General features: G+C 68.5%; 2 protein-coding genes across 4 annotated transcripts; one reads left to right on the top strand and one right to left on the bottom strand.

Moving 5' to 3' along the window:
- The first annotated feature begins 2442 nt into the window (after positions 1-2442).
- Positions 2443-13634, top strand: DBN1 (drebrin 1). 2 transcript variants are annotated; one of them, XM_048319678.1, is made up of 15 exons: positions 2443-2622; positions 6763-6818; positions 6919-7031; positions 7216-7290; positions 7367-7513; positions 7675-7752; positions 7847-7998; positions 8142-8205; positions 8330-8389; positions 8548-8662; positions 9810-9947; positions 10908-11039; positions 12066-12640; positions 12718-12820; positions 12904-13634. In XM_048319678.1, exons 1-15 carry the CDS (start codon positions 2537-2539, stop codon positions 12972-12974), a joined length of 1965 nt encoding a protein of 654 aa, XP_048175635.1. In that variant the 5' UTR covers positions 2443-2536; the 3' UTR covers positions 12975-13634. The 2 variants fall into 2 exon arrangements, with proteins under 2 accessions (XP_048175635.1, XP_048175636.1); XM_048319679.1 differs by lacking the exon at positions 9810-9947.
- Positions 13635-13741: 107 nt separating this feature from the next.
- Positions 13742-15074, bottom strand: PRR7 (proline rich 7, synaptic). 2 transcript variants are annotated; one of them, XM_048319684.1, is made up of 2 exons: positions 14504-15074; positions 13742-14401 (listed from the first exon to the last, which is right to left on the bottom strand). In XM_048319684.1, the coding sequence occupies exons 1-2, from the start codon at positions 14805-14807 to the stop codon at positions 13986-13988; spliced, it is 720 nt and encodes a 239-aa protein (XP_048175641.1). In that variant the 5' UTR covers positions 14808-15074; the 3' UTR covers positions 13742-13985. The 2 variants fall into 2 exon arrangements, with proteins under 2 accessions (XP_048175641.1, XP_048175642.1); XM_048319685.1 differs by having other exon boundaries at positions 13742-14374.
- Positions 15075-17612: the final 2538 nt, after the last annotated feature.

Below are 17612 nucleotides of genomic sequence, written 5' to 3'. Positions count from 1 at the left end.
CCCTACATACCTGACAGTGTCCTCTGGTTCCTGTGCCCTGCCCCCGAATCCTGTGGAGGGGATGAAGAGTCATGGGGCATGCGTGGGCCACGTGCACCAGCTCTGGGCGTTCTCCAGTGTGGAGCAGCCAAGTGTTTGCTCACACGATGCAGCTGCCGTCCCGAAGGACGGGTGTGAGGCCAGGCCAGCACCTCCGGCTGGAACGGGCTCGAGGGCAGCGGGTGTGGGGAAGTGGGTGTTCTCCTCCCTCTCCACTGTGACAGCTGGAACGGTCATTAATAATTGCAGCTCTTACCGTGATGAGCAATTGCAAGGAAAATTGTCTTGCTCATCTACTGGAAGGTTCTGCCGGGGGCAGGAGCTGGCTGTGGGAAGCCAAATGCCTCCTGGCATCAGCCAGATCTGGGCTGCGGTGCCACATCTTCTCACTGCCAGTTCCAGGAGTGCAAAAGCCCATCAAAGATGGGGCGAGGAAAGTCGAGTGATAAAGACAGGCTGGGGCTGGGCCAGACGCTCAGGCTGGGGGGCATGTGAGCAATGGGATGGTCACACTGGGGAGCAGCAGGACACCGGTGCAACAAGGGACAGAAAGAGCTGGTGCCTGCCTGGCAGGGCCGGCAGGAGCAGGGCTGTGGTGAGTGCCTGCGTGTGAGTCCCAGCTGTGCAGCCAAGGTCAGGAGAAGCACAGGGGAAGGTGAGGTGCCTGCCAGGTGGCTCGGACAGACAGCAACCCGTGAGTGAAGGGCAGGACGGGGGCAGGGGCAGGCAGTCGTGCGGGACGGAGCCTGCTGGGGTAGCAGGGTCTGGGAACAGGTTCTGCCAGCTCAGCCCTGGGGTGCCCAGCGGTGGAGCAGGGCCAGGGCCGAGCCAGGGTCCTACAGCCAACCTGCCTCTGCCCCGGGAAGAGCCAAGCGTCCCCTGGTGCCACTGCAAGGTCTGCGCTCACGGGGGGCTTAGCTCCGTCTGGTTGGTTCCCTGTTGCCTCGGGGCCCTCCTGATGACACCTCTACCACCCAAGGTGCCTCAGCGCTGTGCCAAGGGCATCTCTTGCCCGCCAGCTCTGCGCACCATGTGAGGAGCTTGTGCACAGGCAGCGGAAGGAGGGTCTCGGGTGGGCTGCGGAGGTGGAGCCTGGGGAGGGGCTGCAGCCTCGCTGCTCCGAGAACAAAGCCTGGCGGCGGCAGGCTCGGAGCTCCCACCACGTCCCTGAGCAGGGTCCCACCACATCCACCCCCAAAGCCATCTGAGCCGCTTGTGGGGCGCCTGCCCCGGCCCCAGCCCCCGCGCTGGCCCCGGCAGCTGCTCCACAGCTGCTCCCAAACTCTCACAGCCTCTTAGGGCGGCTCCGGCTCTGGTCTCGCTCGGAAATGCTGGTGCAAGGAGGGCGTGGGGGGAGCGGGCGGTACAGCCAGGGCCCGCGGGCACTCTGTCCCATGTCCCTCTGGGGTCATCCATGGGCTGCTCTGAAGGGCTTGAGACGGGTCACTCCAGCAACATCCCCAACCTGCAGGGATCAGGCCCTGTGCGCTCCCCACTGCTGCTCTGGCACAGAGACCCCTCCTCCGCGGTGCTGGTCCAGGCTGGGGGCAGTCCCGGGGACGGGGAATCGCTGCCTGCCCTGGCAGGAGCATTAGGACCCGGCTGGGAGTCCCTGCAGAGCCCTGCGCGGGTCAGTACAAAAGCAACTGTGGGTTCACACAGAGGCAAAACCTCCTGGAAAAGGTGCTGCCGAACACAGCCTGGCAGGGTTCTGAGGGGACCGGGGGCTTGGGAGCGGTGGGGATAGAGGGGCAGACAGGCAACAAAAGGGCTCCCAAAAAGGTTGTGTCCACTGACCCCTTGTGCAGCAGCGAGAGCATGGCTGGGTGTGCAGGGCAGAGCCTACGGTGCCGTGTCCTTGGAGAGGAAACCTCGGGCACGGGGGCTCGGTGTAGGGCAGCTGAGGGCACAGGAAGCCCGGTGTGCCATGTCCCCTGGGTGTTGAGGACGTTCGGCAGAGGAGAGTCTGGGGATGGAGAGGACCACCCAGCACGAGAGGTCTCCAGAGTGCAGGTTCCTAGGAGGGGCAGGAGGTCCCCAGGGCGGAGGAGAGCCCGGGATGCGAAATCACCCGGGGTGCAGGTTCCCAGGAGGAGCTGAGCTGGGGTTCAGTGTCCCTGGAGCGGGGGATGGCCCGGGGCGCGGTGTCGCGGGGGCAGAGCAGAGCCGAGGCTGCGGGATCCCGGGGGCGAGCGGTGTGCGGGGGCAGCCCGGGGCGGGGGCGATGCTGCCCGCACCCCCGGGGTCCCAGCTCGGGGCCGGGAGCGCGGCCGGCGGGGTGCCCTGGGGGGCGCCCCGGGGGCGCGGCGGGGGCGGGGGCCAGGCGGGGGGGGCGGAGGGGAGGGGAGGGGGGCCGCCGTTCGCGGCGCTAGGACCGGGCGCGGCGGCGGGCGGAGCCTCCCCGCCGCTCGCCCCTCCGCCCGGCCGCTGCGGCAGTGTCTCGGAGGCGGGCAGGCGGCCGGTCCCTCCGGTCCCCCGGCAGCATCCCGGCCCCGCCATGGCTGGCGTCGGCTTCGCGGCGCACCGCCTGGAGCTGCTCGCCTCCTACCAGGACGTGATCGGCGAGGACAGCCCCACCGACTGGTGAGCGCGCCCGCCGCCGCCGCCGCCCCTTTGTCCCCGCCGCCGCCGCCGCCGCCCTTTGTGCACGGAGCCGCCCGGTAACACCGGCCGCGCCCCGCGCTGCGCCCCCCGCCGTCCCCGGGAGCCCCGGCACACAAAGGCGGGCGGGGCGGCGGGGGGTGTGCCCGGCTCGCCGCCCCCGGTGCCCGCACCTGCCCGCCGCCGCCGCACCGGGCCGGGGCGCGGTCCCCGCTTTGTCTGCGCCGGGCCGGCACGTGCGAGCGCCGGGACCCGTCGGCCCCGGGAGTCCCCGGCACGGCCCGGCCCGACCCCCTGCCGGGCGGCGAGAGCGGGGAAAGGGGGATTCGCGCACGGCGGGGAGGGCCCCGTGGGGCTCCCCGGTGCTGGGCCCGGCACCGGTTCCTCGCCATTGTTTGGAGCAGGAGCCGCGGGCAGGGGCGCCCGGGGGACGGGGGATGGGGAGGGGATCGGGGCGCCCCCAGCCCGGCCCCGCTCCCGACCGGCCCCGCTCCCGACCGGCCCCACCGGTATCCCGGTAGCGGGCGGTCCCGCTGCCCGGCGGAGCGAGGCCTGAGGCCGCGGGGGCACCGAGCATCCCCCGCTGGTCCCGCTACCCGCGGCTTTCCCCAGGCTCCTGGGCTGCCACATCCCTGGGTATCGCTGGGGGGTCGTGGTGCGTCGGCCCGGGATTGCCCCTCCGGGCTGGAATTGCTGCTGAGTCGGGGAGGGGAGTGGCTCTCTCCAGTGGGACCCCGGCTGCTCGCCGTGCCCGCACCCCGCTCTCGGGGCCAGCTGGATCCAGGCCCGCTGCAGGGAGCATCACCCACCGCCAGCCCACCCGCATCTCCCACCCCACCCGGGTGCCGGGAGACTGGCTGGGGCCATCTGCCTCGGGATCCCCTCCTTGCCCCCCAGGATGCCTGTGGCGTGCGGGGTGGGAATGCTGCCGGCACGCTGGGGTGCATCTCGCTGGGCAGAGCCGGGGCGCTGGACAGTGTGGGGTGCTGGGTGCAAGCTGTGCATGATGCTTTTGGTGGGGGGCGGAGGTGGAGGCTACTGTGCCCACCAGCCAGGGGCACCCACCACCCCTCCGGGGTACACCCACCACCCATCCGGGGGCTCCCACCTCCCATCTGGGCTGCACAGCCAGGCAGACGCCGATCTCTAACCAGGTCCCTGCTCTCAGGACTGTGCTGTGCGGGCCTGGGCAGGTCCAGGTCCCCGCCAGCCCCCAGGGGTCTCCGGAGGGCCCCGCAGTCCCGCTGTCAGCCCAAGGGCGCTGTGGGCAAGCGCCGTGTGTGTTGCCGGCCAGGCGGCAGCTGTCAGCCCTGGGTACATCTCGCTTCCCGGCATCCGCTGCAAAGGAGCCGTCCCTGCCAAAGCTGCTGAGAGCAGCAGAATCGGTTCCCGGGAAGGCGAGTGCCGGTGGCGGCTCCCCCCACCACACACACCTCCAACGCGGATCCCGGCCAGGCAGTGATCCCCTGCCATCCCCATCCGTGGGGCTGAGCTTGCTCTATCGTCCCCAGCCACTCCATCCCTTTGTCACCAGGGTGCCTGGCACTCAGTGCTGTGGGAGCAGCATCCCCTCTGCAGGGCCCGCTGCCGGGCTGCGGGATTGAGGGGTGATGCTGGTGGGGCTGCAGCGGGCGAGGTGATGGGGACAGTCCCACGGGGAGGAGGGCCCAGCCTGGCTGAGCCAGGGAGCTGCCTGGGAGGACATTGTGCCAGAGCCTGGTCCTGGGCCGGTACTGGGGAATGCCACGCTCTTGCCCGGCCGGGATCTCTCTGTTCAGTCTGGGATTCCCCCTGCTCCAGCCCGGTCCTGGAGGGTCCGAGCATCCCCTCCCCCTGCCCGGCCCCGCGAAGGCTGCTGGGGCCCATTACTCGATCGGAAAGGAATTTGGTGCTGCTTTCTGAGCACGCCGACTCCCTGGAGCTCCCAGCCACATTGGAAACACATGTGCCGGGGCTAGGGCGGGAGGCTGGGGCAATGTGACCCCTCCCTGGCCATGGCATGGGGGGTGGGCTGCTGCGGGAGCCCCGTTCTGGCACCCAGGGATGCTGCTCTGCCTGCTCCGGTGAGCAGTGGGGCCATGCGAGAGCAGCGGGGCTGCGGTCTCTTTGGTGAGGTGCTGAGGGATCCTCAGTGGAGCCCCTCGGCTGCAGGGAGCCCCCCCGGGCTGCAGAGGGCACCTCCACCCACGAGTGACCCACATACCTGGAGCCCAGGGGTGCGAAAGGGCTGTATGTGCTGGTGAAGGGATTAAAGCCCATGGAAGGGGGGTAAGCAATGCATGATGCTGACAGAACCCGCTGTGACACAGCTGCTCCCCACTGCTGGGGGTCGTGGTGATGCTGTTGGGCTGTGGGTCCCTGGGGGCACCCCTGGGGATGCTACTGGCCCCAGCATGGCCCCCTTGTCCCCTGGACTGGAAACCTCCATCCTGGCGTGGAATCAGGCTGTGCTGCTGAGCTGTGTCCACAGCAAGCCTCATCTGCCCTGGGAGCAACCCTGGGTGCAGGCAGCAGCCTTGTGCCCAGATACCACCCAGCACGGCAGGGTTCTGAGGAAGAAAAGCAGGCAGTGGGTGCCCCCAGCATCCACAGGGCTCCCCAGGCAGTGATGCTGTGGCTCTGCCCTACTTCTTTTCTCCTGTCTGCTGCCAGCTGCATCCCACCCTGCCAGCTTCCAACCCGCGGCCCTGGGCTCCCCCAAACTGCTGCCGTCCTCCCCCATTCCTGGGGGATCAGGGGCTGCATTTGCCACCCTTCCCCATCACAGGCATCTCAGACGGCACTTTGCAGCTGTTCCAGGCCTGGAAGCTGGCGCCGGCTGGGGCGGCCGATTAGCGGGATCGGGATGTGTGGATTAAAGTCAATCTTGTTGGTGCAATTATCTGCGGCTCCCTGCCAGGGGCTTGGGGGGCGGTGGGGGCTGGAGGCAGAGGGAGGCCCTCTCCCTCTTAGGCACCTGCCTGCCTTCCCCCTGCTTTTTAGCTCCAGCCATGGCCCTGTTTTGGGGATGGCTCTGCCCATAGGGACCTTCAGTTCCTGTTCCCCGGGCTGGGGATTGAAGCTGCAGCCTTGAGCAAGGACGGCTCTGCCTGGCACAGCGGGGATTTTGGGGCTCTGAGAAGCGCCGTGCGGGCACCACCAGCCGAATGCTGATCGGCAGAGCCGCCCACCCGCGGCGGTGCAGGGATGTGGGGGATCCAGCACGGGCGGCCCCGGCTTTCCGGGTGCAGCGCGTGACGGTGGCGGGCAGGTTTGGGTGCCTGCCAGGCCCCGCAGGTCCCTGCTGCCTGCCTGCCTCCCCCGCTCCCCTCCACTAATCACCTCGTCATCGGGGCGAGCTGCATCCCAGCTGGGATGGGGGGGTTGCCATGGTGAAGGAGGATGCTGGTTGCCTAGCGACATCCATCCCTTCGCCCACCCGCCCTGGACCAATTTGGCATGCGTGGTCCCCTCTCCATCGCTGGCTGTGTGCCTCTGGGGAGGTGCTGGCTGGTGGGGGTCCCCGCGGAGCCCCCAGAGGGGCTGGCCAGGGCACGGTGGGAGCGACAGGGGGTTTCCCATCAGCTGGGAATGGTTTCCAAGGAACAGTCTCCATGACGGCCCCATCACATTCTGGCGGCTCATTGATTTGCTGCTGCTGGTGCTCCGGCGTCCTCCCCCAGCCTGGTGCCTGCTGGGCTGGTGGCTCACGCAGCCGGGCACGTGAGTGGACCCGGGTCCTCACTGGGGCACAGGGTTGTCCCCAAACCTGGTCAGTAGCTGGCAGGGTTGTGAGGGGACAGGGATGGGTGAGCAAGTCGCTGTGAGACTGCGGTGGCTTGCAGCACAGCAGTCAGTGGGTCCCTGTACCAAGTGACTGTTCTGTCCCCAGACTTGGGACCCCTCCCCATAGCTGCCACCAAGGGCTGGGGAATAGGCCCTGCCCCACATCCTGTCTGCCTTGCCTGGCAGCCTGGCCCTTGGTGCTGTTGATGGACAAGGGGTTTGGGTGGCTGTGTGCTAGTTTGGGGACACCAAGCTGGACCCTTGGACATGCCGTGACCTCACTGTAAGCAGGATGGGGAGGTGGGGGGGCTGCCTCACACTCCTCCTGACTTTGGCTCACCCATGCTGTCTCCCCAGGGCCCTCTACACATACGAGGATGGCTCCGATGACCTGAAGCTGGCAGCGTCGGGAGGTAAGGTCCTCTGTCCCCTCCGCCAGCTCGGCTGTGCCGGTGTTTTCCCTGTCACCCGTTCCTGGTGCTGGGTGGACGTGGGCTGACGGTGCTGTGCCAGGTGGAGGTTTGCTGGAGCTCTCTGGCCACTTTGAGATTCAGAAGGTGATGTATGGCTTCTGCAGCGTCAAGGACCCCCAGGCTGTGCTCCCCAAATATGTCCTCGTCAACTGGGTGAGTGTGGGGGGCCATGCTGAGGGGGCCTGTGCCATGCCCATGGGGATATGGATGGGTGTGAGGGAGCTGGCAGTGGCCAGGGGGGTGTGGGTGCCCCACAGTCCTGCTGCCCCATTGTGGTCGGTGGGGTGGATGTCACCCTGCTGCCCCTCTCAGCTCAGTCCCTCCCTGGCCGCCACAGGTGGGTGAGGATGTGCCGGATGCCCGCAAATGCGCCTGTGCCAGCCACGTAGCCAAGATTGCCGAGTTCTTCCAGGTGGGTGACGCTGGGGAGGAGGAACATATTGCCAGGGCACTGACCCTGAACCCTGATGGCTGCTTGCACCCCCCAGGGTGTCGATGTCATCGTCAATGCCAGCAGCGTGGAGGACATTGACCCAGGGGCCATCGGGCAGCGACTCTCCAATGGGCTGGCCCGTGTCTCCAGCCCAGTGCTGCACCGCCTGCGGCTGCGCGAGGACGAGAACGCCGAGCCCGTGGTAATGTCCCCATGGCAGCGATGGCGATGGTGGCGGGACTGGGGCGTTCCTCCCGCCCGGGGCTCCTGCCTGCCGCAGCCCCTCACCCCGTGTGCTGCTTACTGTTACCCCCCCTCGCTGATCCCAGCCCCTCCATCCCCCCTGCCTCTCCTCCGTCCCAGGGCACCACTTACCAGAAAACCGATGCCACCGTGGAGATGAAGCGGCTCAACCGGGAGCAGTTCTGGGAACAGGCAAAGGTGGGATATGAGCGGAGGCAGCCAGTAGTCCCCAGGAAGCGGGGTGAGCCGCTGGCCGGCTGATGGGCAGCCCCTCATTCATCCCCCCCACCAGAAAGAGGAGGAATTGCGTAAGGAGGAAGAGCGGAAAAAGGCCCTGGATGCCCGGCTGCGGTTCGAGCAAGAGCGGATGGAGCAGGAGCGGCTGGAGCAGGAGGAGCGGGAGCGGCGCTACCGGGAGCGCGAGGAGCAGATCGAGGAGCACAGGCACGGCTGGGGTCGGGTGGGATGTGGGTACGGGATAGCTGCACACGTGGTGTGAGGGGCTGGGTGGGCACATGGCAGGGTGGGGTTGGGGCAGGGACTGGCAGGATCCGATGCCCAGCGCCTCTCCTGTTCCCCCATCACAGGAGGAAGCAGCAGAGCATGGAGGCGGAGGAGGCCCGGCAGCGCTTGAAGGAGCAGTCCATCTTTGTAAGTGCCGTGGCAGGACTGGGGCCAGGATCGGAGTCAGGACTGCCACTGGCATTACCCCCAGGGAAGGGCTTCCCCCAGCTGGGTGCCTGGGGCTGGGAGGTGATGCTGTCTCTCTTCCCAGGGGGACCAGCAAGAGGAGGACGACAGGCAGCAGTTCAGGAAATCGGAGTCGGAGGTGGAGGTGAGTGTGGTGATGGCCGTGCCCAGTGCTGGTCCTCACTCCCCATCCAGCAGTGCCCACATTTAGATGGGAATGCAGCTGCTGTGGGATGCATGGAGGGTGGTCCCACAGTCCCACGCCACTGGGGCGGTGGGGCTCAGCCTCCCCCATCCCCACAGGAGGCTGCTGCCATCATCGCTCAGCGGCCTGACAACCCCCGGGACTTCTTCAAGCAGCAGGAGCGGGTGGCATCAGGCAGCAGCGATGCTGTCTCACCAGGCAGCCACAGGACAGGTGAGGGGCTGTGGGCACACGGGTGGGCACTGAGAGGCCAGGGCACAGGTGAGTGCAGTGTCACAGCTCAACAGGTCACAGTGGGATATGGAAAGACCAGGGATGCAATGTGGGGAGGGGGTGTCCCCTCTGCCATCACTGGCGCTGTGGTTCTGGGTGCCAAGGGTATGAGGATGGCAGGGGACCTCCTGCTCTGCTGTGCCACCATCACCGCCACCATCACCGCCACTGCCACCGCACCTCATGTGGCCCTGCAGCTGGGGCAGCGTCTCAGGGGCTGGATATTGGGGTGTCTTCAACAAAATGGGACTCATCCTGCTCCCTGCTGGGTGTTGTCCGCTCACCCGTCATGGCACTGTGCGTGCAGCCAGGTTGGCAGCATGGTCGGTGTGCAGGGGTGGGCAACGGTGGAAGTCCAGGGATGGCTTGGGAACGCATCCCATGGTGACAGCTAAAAGGGGCAGGAGAGAGTAGGGCAGATGTGGGGCTCTTAGCGTGCTGCCAGCTGGCAAGGAGTGCCCCATGGAGAAGCTGGGCTGCCCCACAGTCTGGGGTCCAGTGCTGGGACTCTTTTTGTGGATCTTGGGAAGGGCTGTCTGTCCTTGTGGGTGCCTCCAGCCATGGGGCCGTGTCATGGTGCTGTGCCATGGGGCTGTGCCGTGGGGCTGTGCTGGGAGGGAGCCTGTGATGTGTGTTCGTGTGTGGTGTGCCATGGGTCGTGCCATGGGCTGTGCCGTGGGGACGTGCTGTGGGGCTGTGCCGTGGTGCTGTGCCTCGGGGCAGAGCTATGGGGTTGTGCCGTGGGTCGTGCTGTGGGCTGTGTGTTCTGGCCATGCCGTGGGTTGTGCCGTGGATTCACGCTGTGGGGCTGTGCTGTGGCTGAGCAGATAGTTGGTTCCACAGCCATGTCCTGGCCTCTCTCCCCACCTGGCCAGGCAAGTGCTGCCTCACATCCTTCTGTCCTGCTGCCTTTCCATCCTCTTGTCCTGCCATTCTCCCACCATACTGCCTTCCACCCTGCTGTGCTCCCATCCCGGTGCCCTGGTGCTCCAGCCCCGCCACGACTGCGCTGAGCAGGGACTGACCCATCTCTTTGCTCTCTCTCTCTCTCCGTCCGTCCGTCCGTCTGTCTGTCTTTCTCTCACAGGTCGTCTGCACTGTCCTTTCATAAAGACAGCTGACAGTGGGCCGCCTTCTTCCTCCTCCTCCTCCTCCTCCCCCCCACGGACCCCTTTCCCCTATATCTCCTGCCACCGCACTCCAAATCTCTCCTCTTTCTTCCCATGTAGGTAGCTGGGAGCTCCCGGGTGCGCAGCTCCGGGGTCGAGCCGCGGGCAGCTGCCCCACAGCCCACCCGGCCCCACGGCACACCGGACCGGCAGCGGAGGCAGCGCGGGCACCCCGAGGGGGACAGGCACCCTGAGGGGACGGGCACGGGCACCCAGGCGGGGACCATGCCCCTGCTGGGGCTGGCCCCATGCTGGTCCCTGTGCCCTTGGGGAGGGGGCATCGGGCAGGCTGTGCCCATGGGTCAGATGGGGACAGGGCAGAGCTGTGCCTGGGGAGGTGATGGTCCAGGCTGGGATGGAATAGACTGTGCCCATGGGGTAGAGTGGGCACAGGGCAGGCTCTGCCCATGGGGCAGCAGTGGATAGGACAGCTGTGCCCTGGATGTGCCCATGGGGCAGGGCTGGGCAGTGTGGAAATGGCTGTGCCCAGGACCACATGCCGATGGGGCAGAAGGGAAAGGGACATCTCTGCCCTGGACCATGCAGGTCTGTGCCCATGGGGCAGCGTCAGGCAGTGTGGAAAAGGCTGTGCCCAGGATCATGTGGGGCTGTGCCAATGGGCCAGGTGGTTCCAGGGGCCTTGTAGGGCTGTGCCCTCACAGGCACAGGTGACAGGGCACAGAGCTGTGCCCACAAAGGCTGTGCCAGGGCACAGCTAAGTGATGCGTGGGCAGAGCCAGTGTGCACCACAGCAGGTATGGGACTGCCTGTCCCCGTGCCTGGCACATGTGGGGGCTGAGACTCGTGGGGGCGGTGGGGACACCTGGAGGGGACATGGTGGTTGCTGCACCTCCGCCCCACCACCCAGGAGGGGACGACGTGGTGGCGGGTACACAGTGATGCGCACTTGGCAGCTCACGGCTGGGTGGGAGTGGGGCAGAAGCAGCTCTGGGGCGCTGGTTCCCCCCCTCAATGTGGGCAGCCCCCCCACGCGTCCCCATCTCCCTTGTCTGCAGGCAGCCAGTCGGACGCCTTCCGCAAGGCCTCGGCAGCGGGCTGCAGTCCCTGCGAGTCCAGCCCGGCCGCCACGCCGCTGGGCGAACCGGGCACCCGCGCGCCCGCTGACCAGACGCCGGCAACGCCCAAAGGTGGGCGCAGGGCTGGAGCTGCCTCCCCCTGCTTGGGGCTGCCGGGTGCATCCCCACTGCAGCCCCCTCGACTCTGCTGTAGCCCCGCCAGCTGCGCTTGCATGGCTCAGTGCATCCATGCCGTCCCGTCCGCATCCCTTGGCATATCCCCCGTCTCTGCTGTGTCCCACAGCGCATCCCTGCTGCAGCCCCCTGGGCTCTGCTGCAGCCCCCCAGCTGCCCTTGCATGGCTCAGTGCATCCATGCTGTCCCGTCTGCATCCCTTGGCACCTCCCTACGATCTCTGCTGTGTCCCCCAGCACATCCCCGCCGTACCTGCTGCTCCGTGCCGCTGCATCCCCGCCGTCTCTGCTGCATCCCCCCGTGCAGCCCCGCCGGCATTGCTGCATCCCTACCACCTCCAGTGCATTTTCTAACGCCAGTGCATCCCTGCTGTCTGTGCTGCACCCAACGCCATGCATCCCCCCATCTCCAGTGCATTCCCCCTGCTCTGTACGTGCCGGCCATCCCTGCTGCATCCCCCAGTGCAGCCCTGCTGTCTCTGCTGGCTCCCCCAGTGGGATGCTGCCCTATCTGCACCGTCCTGCCGTATGTCCTTTCCAGGGCTGCTGTATCGCTCTGTGCATTCCCTCTGCCCCACTGCATCCCCAGGGCACCCCAGCCAGCTCTGCTGCTGTCACCACGTGTCCCTGCTGTGTCCCCACTGGCCCCTTGGCATCCTCTGGTGCATTCCAGCTTTCCCTTCTGCATCTTCTCAGGGCATCTTTCCCGTTCCCTCCACAGCCCTTTCTGCCTCCCAGCCACTCCCCAGGGGATCACCTTGCCCCTCCCCGTGTCCCCTCACTCCCCAGTGCATGCCACAATCCCCTTCCTGCCCAGCCACCCCCACCCATCCCTGCAGCATCCCCCATACTGTGCCCACTCCAAAGGACTCCAAATTCCCCTGAGCTGCATCCCGGTCCCCGGGTGACCCCCAGCCCTGGACGAGGGTGTCTGTCCCCACTGATTGCTGTCCCCTCCTTGCAGAGTCCCCCAGCCCCAGCGCGCAGGAGCCCGGGCCAGCCACGCCCGAGCAGCACTGGCCCTTCCCAGGGCCCGAGGACAAGGCCATCGAGCCCCCCGGGGACGAGCCCAGCCCCAGGCCACAGTGGACAGCGGGGGGTGATGCTCTGGGGGACCTGGGGGACCTGGTGACCCTGGAGCCCACCGAGGCCTCCCTGCCACCCGTGGCTGACGAGCCCCAAGCTGGGGAAGCCCCCAGACCCGAGAGCCTCATCGACCTGTGGCAGAGCGACGGGGTGACTCCCCCAGCTGCCTGGCCCCTGCCTGCTGCCCCTGTCCCCGAGACCCCTCCAGCTGTGCTGCCCGAGGAGGGGGCCCTGCTGAGCCTGGACGAGCTGCCTGAGCCCCCCGCCACCTTCTGCGACGCGGAGCAGGAGGATGAGGAGGAGGAGGAGGAGGCAGCTGGTGAGGGGGACCCCCAGTCCCAGGATCTGGGCTGCCAGCACACGCCTGAGGAAGACACCCCAGGCCGAGAGACGCCCCCCATCACTAATGGGGAGATGGCCCCCAAGGATGGGACACCGGGTCGTGGGGAGCAGGTGAGCATCACTGTGGGGAGAGGTCAGGGGGTGATGGGTGGCTGGGGGGGTCCTGACAACCTGCCCCCACCCCCCAGGCCAGCGAGGGCTACTTCAGCCAGTCCCAGGAGGAGGAGGTGCCCCCCGCCGAGGAGCTGTCGGCCAAAGCCCCCCAGCCCGTCTTCTACAACAAGCCCCCAGGTGAGTGAGGACAGTGAGGAGGGGGAGTGTGTCCCTCTCTGGGGCACCCCAAAGCCATCCTGACCCCTCTCCCTGTCCTCCAGAGATCGACATCACGTGCTGGGACGCAGACCCTCTGCCCGAGGAGGAGGAGAGCTTTGGGGGGGCCCTGTAAGCCCAGGCCCCGCTGCCGGCACAGGCAGCCCGCCCCGGCCGGCGCGGGGCACAAGGGGGCTGCAGCTGGGGGCCGGGCCCCCCCTCACCCCTCTGGGGCCCCGCAGGATGAGGCCTCCAGGTGGCGGCCGCCCTGCTGCAACCCCGCCCCGGGGCACCTTTTACAGCCCCCCCTTCTCCTCTTTTTTAAGTTGTCGGTAGGAGCCGTGTCAGCCCCCCACCCCTCCCTTAGCAGCCCCCCCCCCGATACCCCAGCGCCCCATTTGGGGGGGGACGACACACGCTCGCATCCCCTGCCCGGCTGTGGGACAGGGTCCTCGTTCTCTTCGTGCCCCCCCCCCCGGGAGCCCCCCCAGTACTTTGCACGAGTTCAAAAAAAAGAGAAAAAAAGGAAATAATAATAATAATAAATGAATATGGCAATAAAGTGACCCAACCGAGGCGAGGCTGCGGCCAGCGGCGTCCCCCCCCCAAACCCCGGCAGGGAGCTGGTGTGGGGGCTTTTACCCCTTCCCCACTCCTTCTTTGCTGGGAGCCCCGTCCTCCCCTGCTTGGCCCCTGCTTGGCCCCTCTCCCCCCATTCCCCCCGGAAACTTTTTGGAAAGCACAAGTTCTGTACCGGCGGTGTGCTCATGTCTGTTAATAAATAAAGCGTCTCCCACGGGGGCTGCAGCCTGCTGGGGCGGCAGGGAGGGCTGGGAGTGGGGGGCTACGGCTGCCTTGGGGAGGAGGGGGAGGTTCCACCATGCCAGCCCGCCAGGAGGCAAACCCGAGCCACAAACTTTAATTCTCAAACTGTAACAAACAAAAAATTTAAGAAACAGAGCAGAGTCCGGGTCCCCAGCGCCCCCGGCCATGGGGGGGCCGGCGGGGGCCAGACGGGGAACCAGCCCCTTCCGCGCCGGCGGCGATGGCCCGCGCCGGGGCGGGTGTCCCTGGGGTGACACGAGCAACCGAAACCCCCCCACCCCCCAGGTGCATGGCAAGGTCCGGGCGTCCCCCGTGGCCGCCGTTAGACAGCGGTAGTCCTGCCGAAGAGGGGCATGGAGACCGGGAGGTGCCAGGGTCCCGTCTCGTAGGTGTCCCTGCTGCTGAGCTCCGAGTCCGTCCAGCTGGGAAACATGCGTGGGGAGCACTCCTGCTGCAGGTAGAGGTCCGGGCAGGCAGGGCCGGGGCTGGCTGAGCGGGGCAGGTGCAGCGCTGAACCGTAGCTGGCATCCAGGAAAAGGGGTTTGTAGCTGGGAGGCTGCTCCTGCTTCTCCAGCCGCTCATGGCTCAGGAAAGGGGCATTGATTTTGCGGTAGAGCCCCCGCGTGTCCATCAGCACCTCGCTGTACGGCGGGGGGGGCTCCGCCATCAGCAGCGCCTCCTCGTAGCACGGTGGCTTTGACAGGTCCGACTCTGCAAGGCAAAGCCCCCCCCGGACCCCTGCTGCCGTCAGCGCTGCGCCCCGGCTCTCACGTCGTATCCCCCCCAAACCAGGAGGAGGCACGTGCTCCAGGGATGCGAGAGCCCCTCCCTGCTCCTTACCGTGCCGGCAGCTCCAGGGCCGGGGGGGTGGGATGTGGTGGGGGTGATGATGGTGATGGTGGGGCTCGAGGCGGAGGCGGTGGGGAATGGCGATGCCGGGGGGGCTGCCCCCGTAACCCTCGTAGTGCAGTGGCTCCATCTCCAGCGCGCGCAGGCTCTGCTCCCGCAGCCGCTCCTCCTGCTGCCGCTTCACCCGCCGCCGCAGGTAGCTGCAGAAGCAGCACAGCAGCACGATGAGGCCCCAGATGAGCCAGAAGCCCGCGAAGCAGGTGAGGAAGGTGTAGGTGCCCTGGGACATCACCATCTTGGCGGCCGGCCCCGGGGGTAGGCCCCCGCCTCTCCCCTGCCCTCGGGATGGGGGACGGGATGCTCAGGGCGGCGGCAGGGTCAGGGAGGACCCGATGCTGTCAGGGCCGCCGAGGGCATCTCCCCGGGCCGTGCCCGGCGCCGTCTCCTCTGGCCCGCGGGCGCGCCTGCCGTCAGGGGTCCGTCCTCGCCATGGAGCTGGGGGGGGCTGGAGCGGGTGGGTCAGGCCTGGGTGCGCCGGGCGGGCGGTGGGGCGGGGGGGCCGGTGGGGCGGGCGGCGGGGGGGACGGGGCTGCCGGGGTCCCGCTGCCCATCGCTGGGGGGGGGACCGCCGGGGTGGGGGCCCTGCAACGAGACAGACGCGAGCGTGAGCGACACGGAAACGTGGATGCCCTGTTCCCATGGTGACTCGCTCCACATGCGCCGCAGCGCCCGCAGCCAGGGGGAACCGTGCCTGGCACCCCATGCACCCCCCACCATCACCCCCATGGATGCAAACCTGCACAGTCCCCCCTAGAATCGCCCACAGCGCTACTGGGCACCCTGGGGTGGGAGACAGATGCTGTGGTCCCACAGCATCATCTTCAAGATCATGGGGTGCCCAGCGGGATCCCCTTTTTCTGCCCACCCAGTGCACCCTAAATCGGTTGCTGAGCCCAGGCAGCTCATCCCTGTGCTCCACACAGGGGGGTGACCCGGGGAGAAGGAGAGACGAGCAGAAGTGCCGGTTGCCTGTGGCACGTGGCGCTCGCAGGAGCACGTGCACCGCAGCCATCGCCGGCCTCGCAGCCACCGGGGATGGTGGCACCCCAACACAGCAATGCAGGGCCAGGGGTGGTGGTGGGGATGGGAACCATCATCTTTGCCCTGTAGGCAAGCTGACAGCTCGGTCATATCCAGCCAAGCATCAAATGTACACGGTGTGTGCCAGGGGCGGTCTGCTCCTCAGTGAGCAGCGAGGAGCACCCATGGGTGCTCGCAGGCAGGCACGTAAGCACCCGTCAGGATTCTCATTATGGTGGTGTGGGAGAAAACGGGCTCGGCAGCAGGGAGGAGAGTGAGCTAGAGCGACGGCAGCCGAGGGCTGGGTGACCACTGTGACACCATCCTCCCTCGGAGAAGGGCGAAGGCGCGCGGGGTGCTCCGTCACCCTGCGGTGCAGGGCCTCGCTGCTGGCAAGGGACCACGGCAGGGCCACCGGGTGCTGAGGGTGCCGGCGGGGCCGGAGGGCCGAGCCCGGCGGAAGGAAGAAGCGATGGGGAAGGAAGGAACCGGGGGCCCTGGCCACGCTCCGGCGGGCAGCGGGGGCTGCTCCATCACGCAGACAAACGCGTGGGCTGAGGCAGCGCCGGGATGTGGGTCTTTGGGGAGGGAGTGCCCTGGCTGGGGCCAGCTCGGCTCGGGCAGCGCTCGCCACCTCGGCTGCAACAGGCTCCGCGCCGGCAGCCTGGGCATCCCCGGGGAGGAGAGGCACCGTGCGGCAAGGGCCGTGGGTCGAGCCCCGGGATGACGGCCGGGGGAACACCGGGAAGCGGTGCAGGGCGGGCTGGCGGCTCCGCGGACCGGGGGCGTTCACAGCTGGGGCGTCCGGGGGGGAGCGGGGCTGCCGGGGACGTGCGGGCTGGGGGAGGAGCGGGGCCGGGCTGGAGACACTCACGCCGGGCGGAGAGCGGAGCGGCCGCCGAGCCGGGCCCCGCCGGTAGCCCCGGGCTGCCCCGCTGCCCCCGGCCGCGGCCTGGGCCCCGCTGCCCGCGTCGCATCCCTGCCCGGCGCCTCCGCGGGGAGGGTGACACCCCGGCGGGGAACCTCCCCGCTCCCCGTGCCGGGCGCGGCACCCCTTCCTCCTCCTCCTCCTCCTCCTCCTCCTCCTCCTCCTCCTCCTCCCCCGGGGCGCGCGCCCGCCGGGGCCGGACCGGAGATGCGCGCCCCGGTACGCGCCGCGCGCCCCCGCCGCGGCCCCCGGTGGCGGCGGCCCCGCGCGCTCCCGCCCCGGCCCCGCTGCCCCCGCACCGCGCAACAGGCGGAGGCGCCGCGCCCGCTCCCTCCGCGGCTCCCGTTACCGGCGGCGGCGGCGCACGTGGCTCAGGCGGCGGGCGGCGGCTCCATAGGGCGGCGGGGGAGGGGGCCCGGTGCGCGCCCGGTGCGCGGCGCCGCCGCCGCCTCCCGGCGCTGCCTTTGTCTCCGGTGAGCGCTCCCGCGCCGCCGCCGCGCACCGCCCCGCCCGCCCGGACTCCCGCCCCGCCGCTCCGCCCCGCCCTCGGCTCGGGGAGGGATCCGCGGGCCCCCCGCACCCCCCGCCCCGGGACCCGCCGCCGCGCGGGGGCTACCGGCTGGGGCACCGGTATTGCCACGGGAATTCCCCCCTGCCCCTGGGGAGCGGCGGCGGAATGCCGGTGGCGAGAGGGCCGGGGCATCCCCGGGGGTGGCCGCGGGAGCCCCACGGGGTGGGATCTGGGGATCCCCGGGTAGCGGCTCCCGGTCCGGGTGGAGTGGTGCCACAGGCTCCCACCGTCGGTAGCCCTTCGCTCGCCCTGGAGGTACCCTGGGGGTGCTGCCACCCGTTCCCCCAATGCCATCCCCAGCCTCCTCAAGGAGTGACAACTACGTGCTCCCGGGGGTGATGGCAGCACAGGGACACAGGCAGGGAGGGCACCCCAGCCGCTGGCAAGACCTTAACAGCCCCTACCACAGCCCACCTGGCCACTGCAGTGGGACACGTGGCTCTGCAGGGCAGGGGTGCCAGCCTGGCCCCCCAGTGCAGCGAGGGACCGAAATGTCACCGGCTGTCCTGGGGTCACCCCGC

The sequence above is a fragment of the Corvus hawaiiensis genome, chromosome 15, assembly GCF_020740725.1.
Source record: "Corvus hawaiiensis isolate bCorHaw1 chromosome 15, bCorHaw1.pri.cur, whole genome shotgun sequence".
Classification (NCBI taxonomy): domain Eukaryota; kingdom Metazoa; phylum Chordata; class Aves; order Passeriformes; family Corvidae; genus Corvus; species Corvus hawaiiensis.
This window is presented reverse-complemented; position numbering and strand designations above follow the sequence as displayed.

Coding starts and splice junctions, on each gene's coding strand:
- PRR7 (XM_048319684.1), bottom strand. CDS start 14,807: ATGGTGATGTCCCAGGGCACCTACACCTTCCTCACCTGCTTCGCGGGC. Junction 14,402..14,503: donor GCCCTGGAGCTGCCGGCACG/GTAAGGAGCAGG, acceptor TGACGGCAGCAG/GGGTCCGGGGGGGGCTTTGC.
- DBN1 (XM_048319678.1), top strand. CDS start 2,537: ATGGCTGGCGTCGGCTTCGCGGCGCACCGCCTGGAGCTGCTCGCCTCC. Junction 12,641..12,717: donor CACCGGGTCGTGGGGAGCAG/GTGAGCATCACT, acceptor CCCACCCCCCAG/GCCAGCGAGGGCTACTTCAG. Junction 12,821..12,903: donor CTTCTACAACAAGCCCCCAG/GTGAGTGAGGAC, acceptor CCTGTCCTCCAG/AGATCGACATCACGTGCTGG.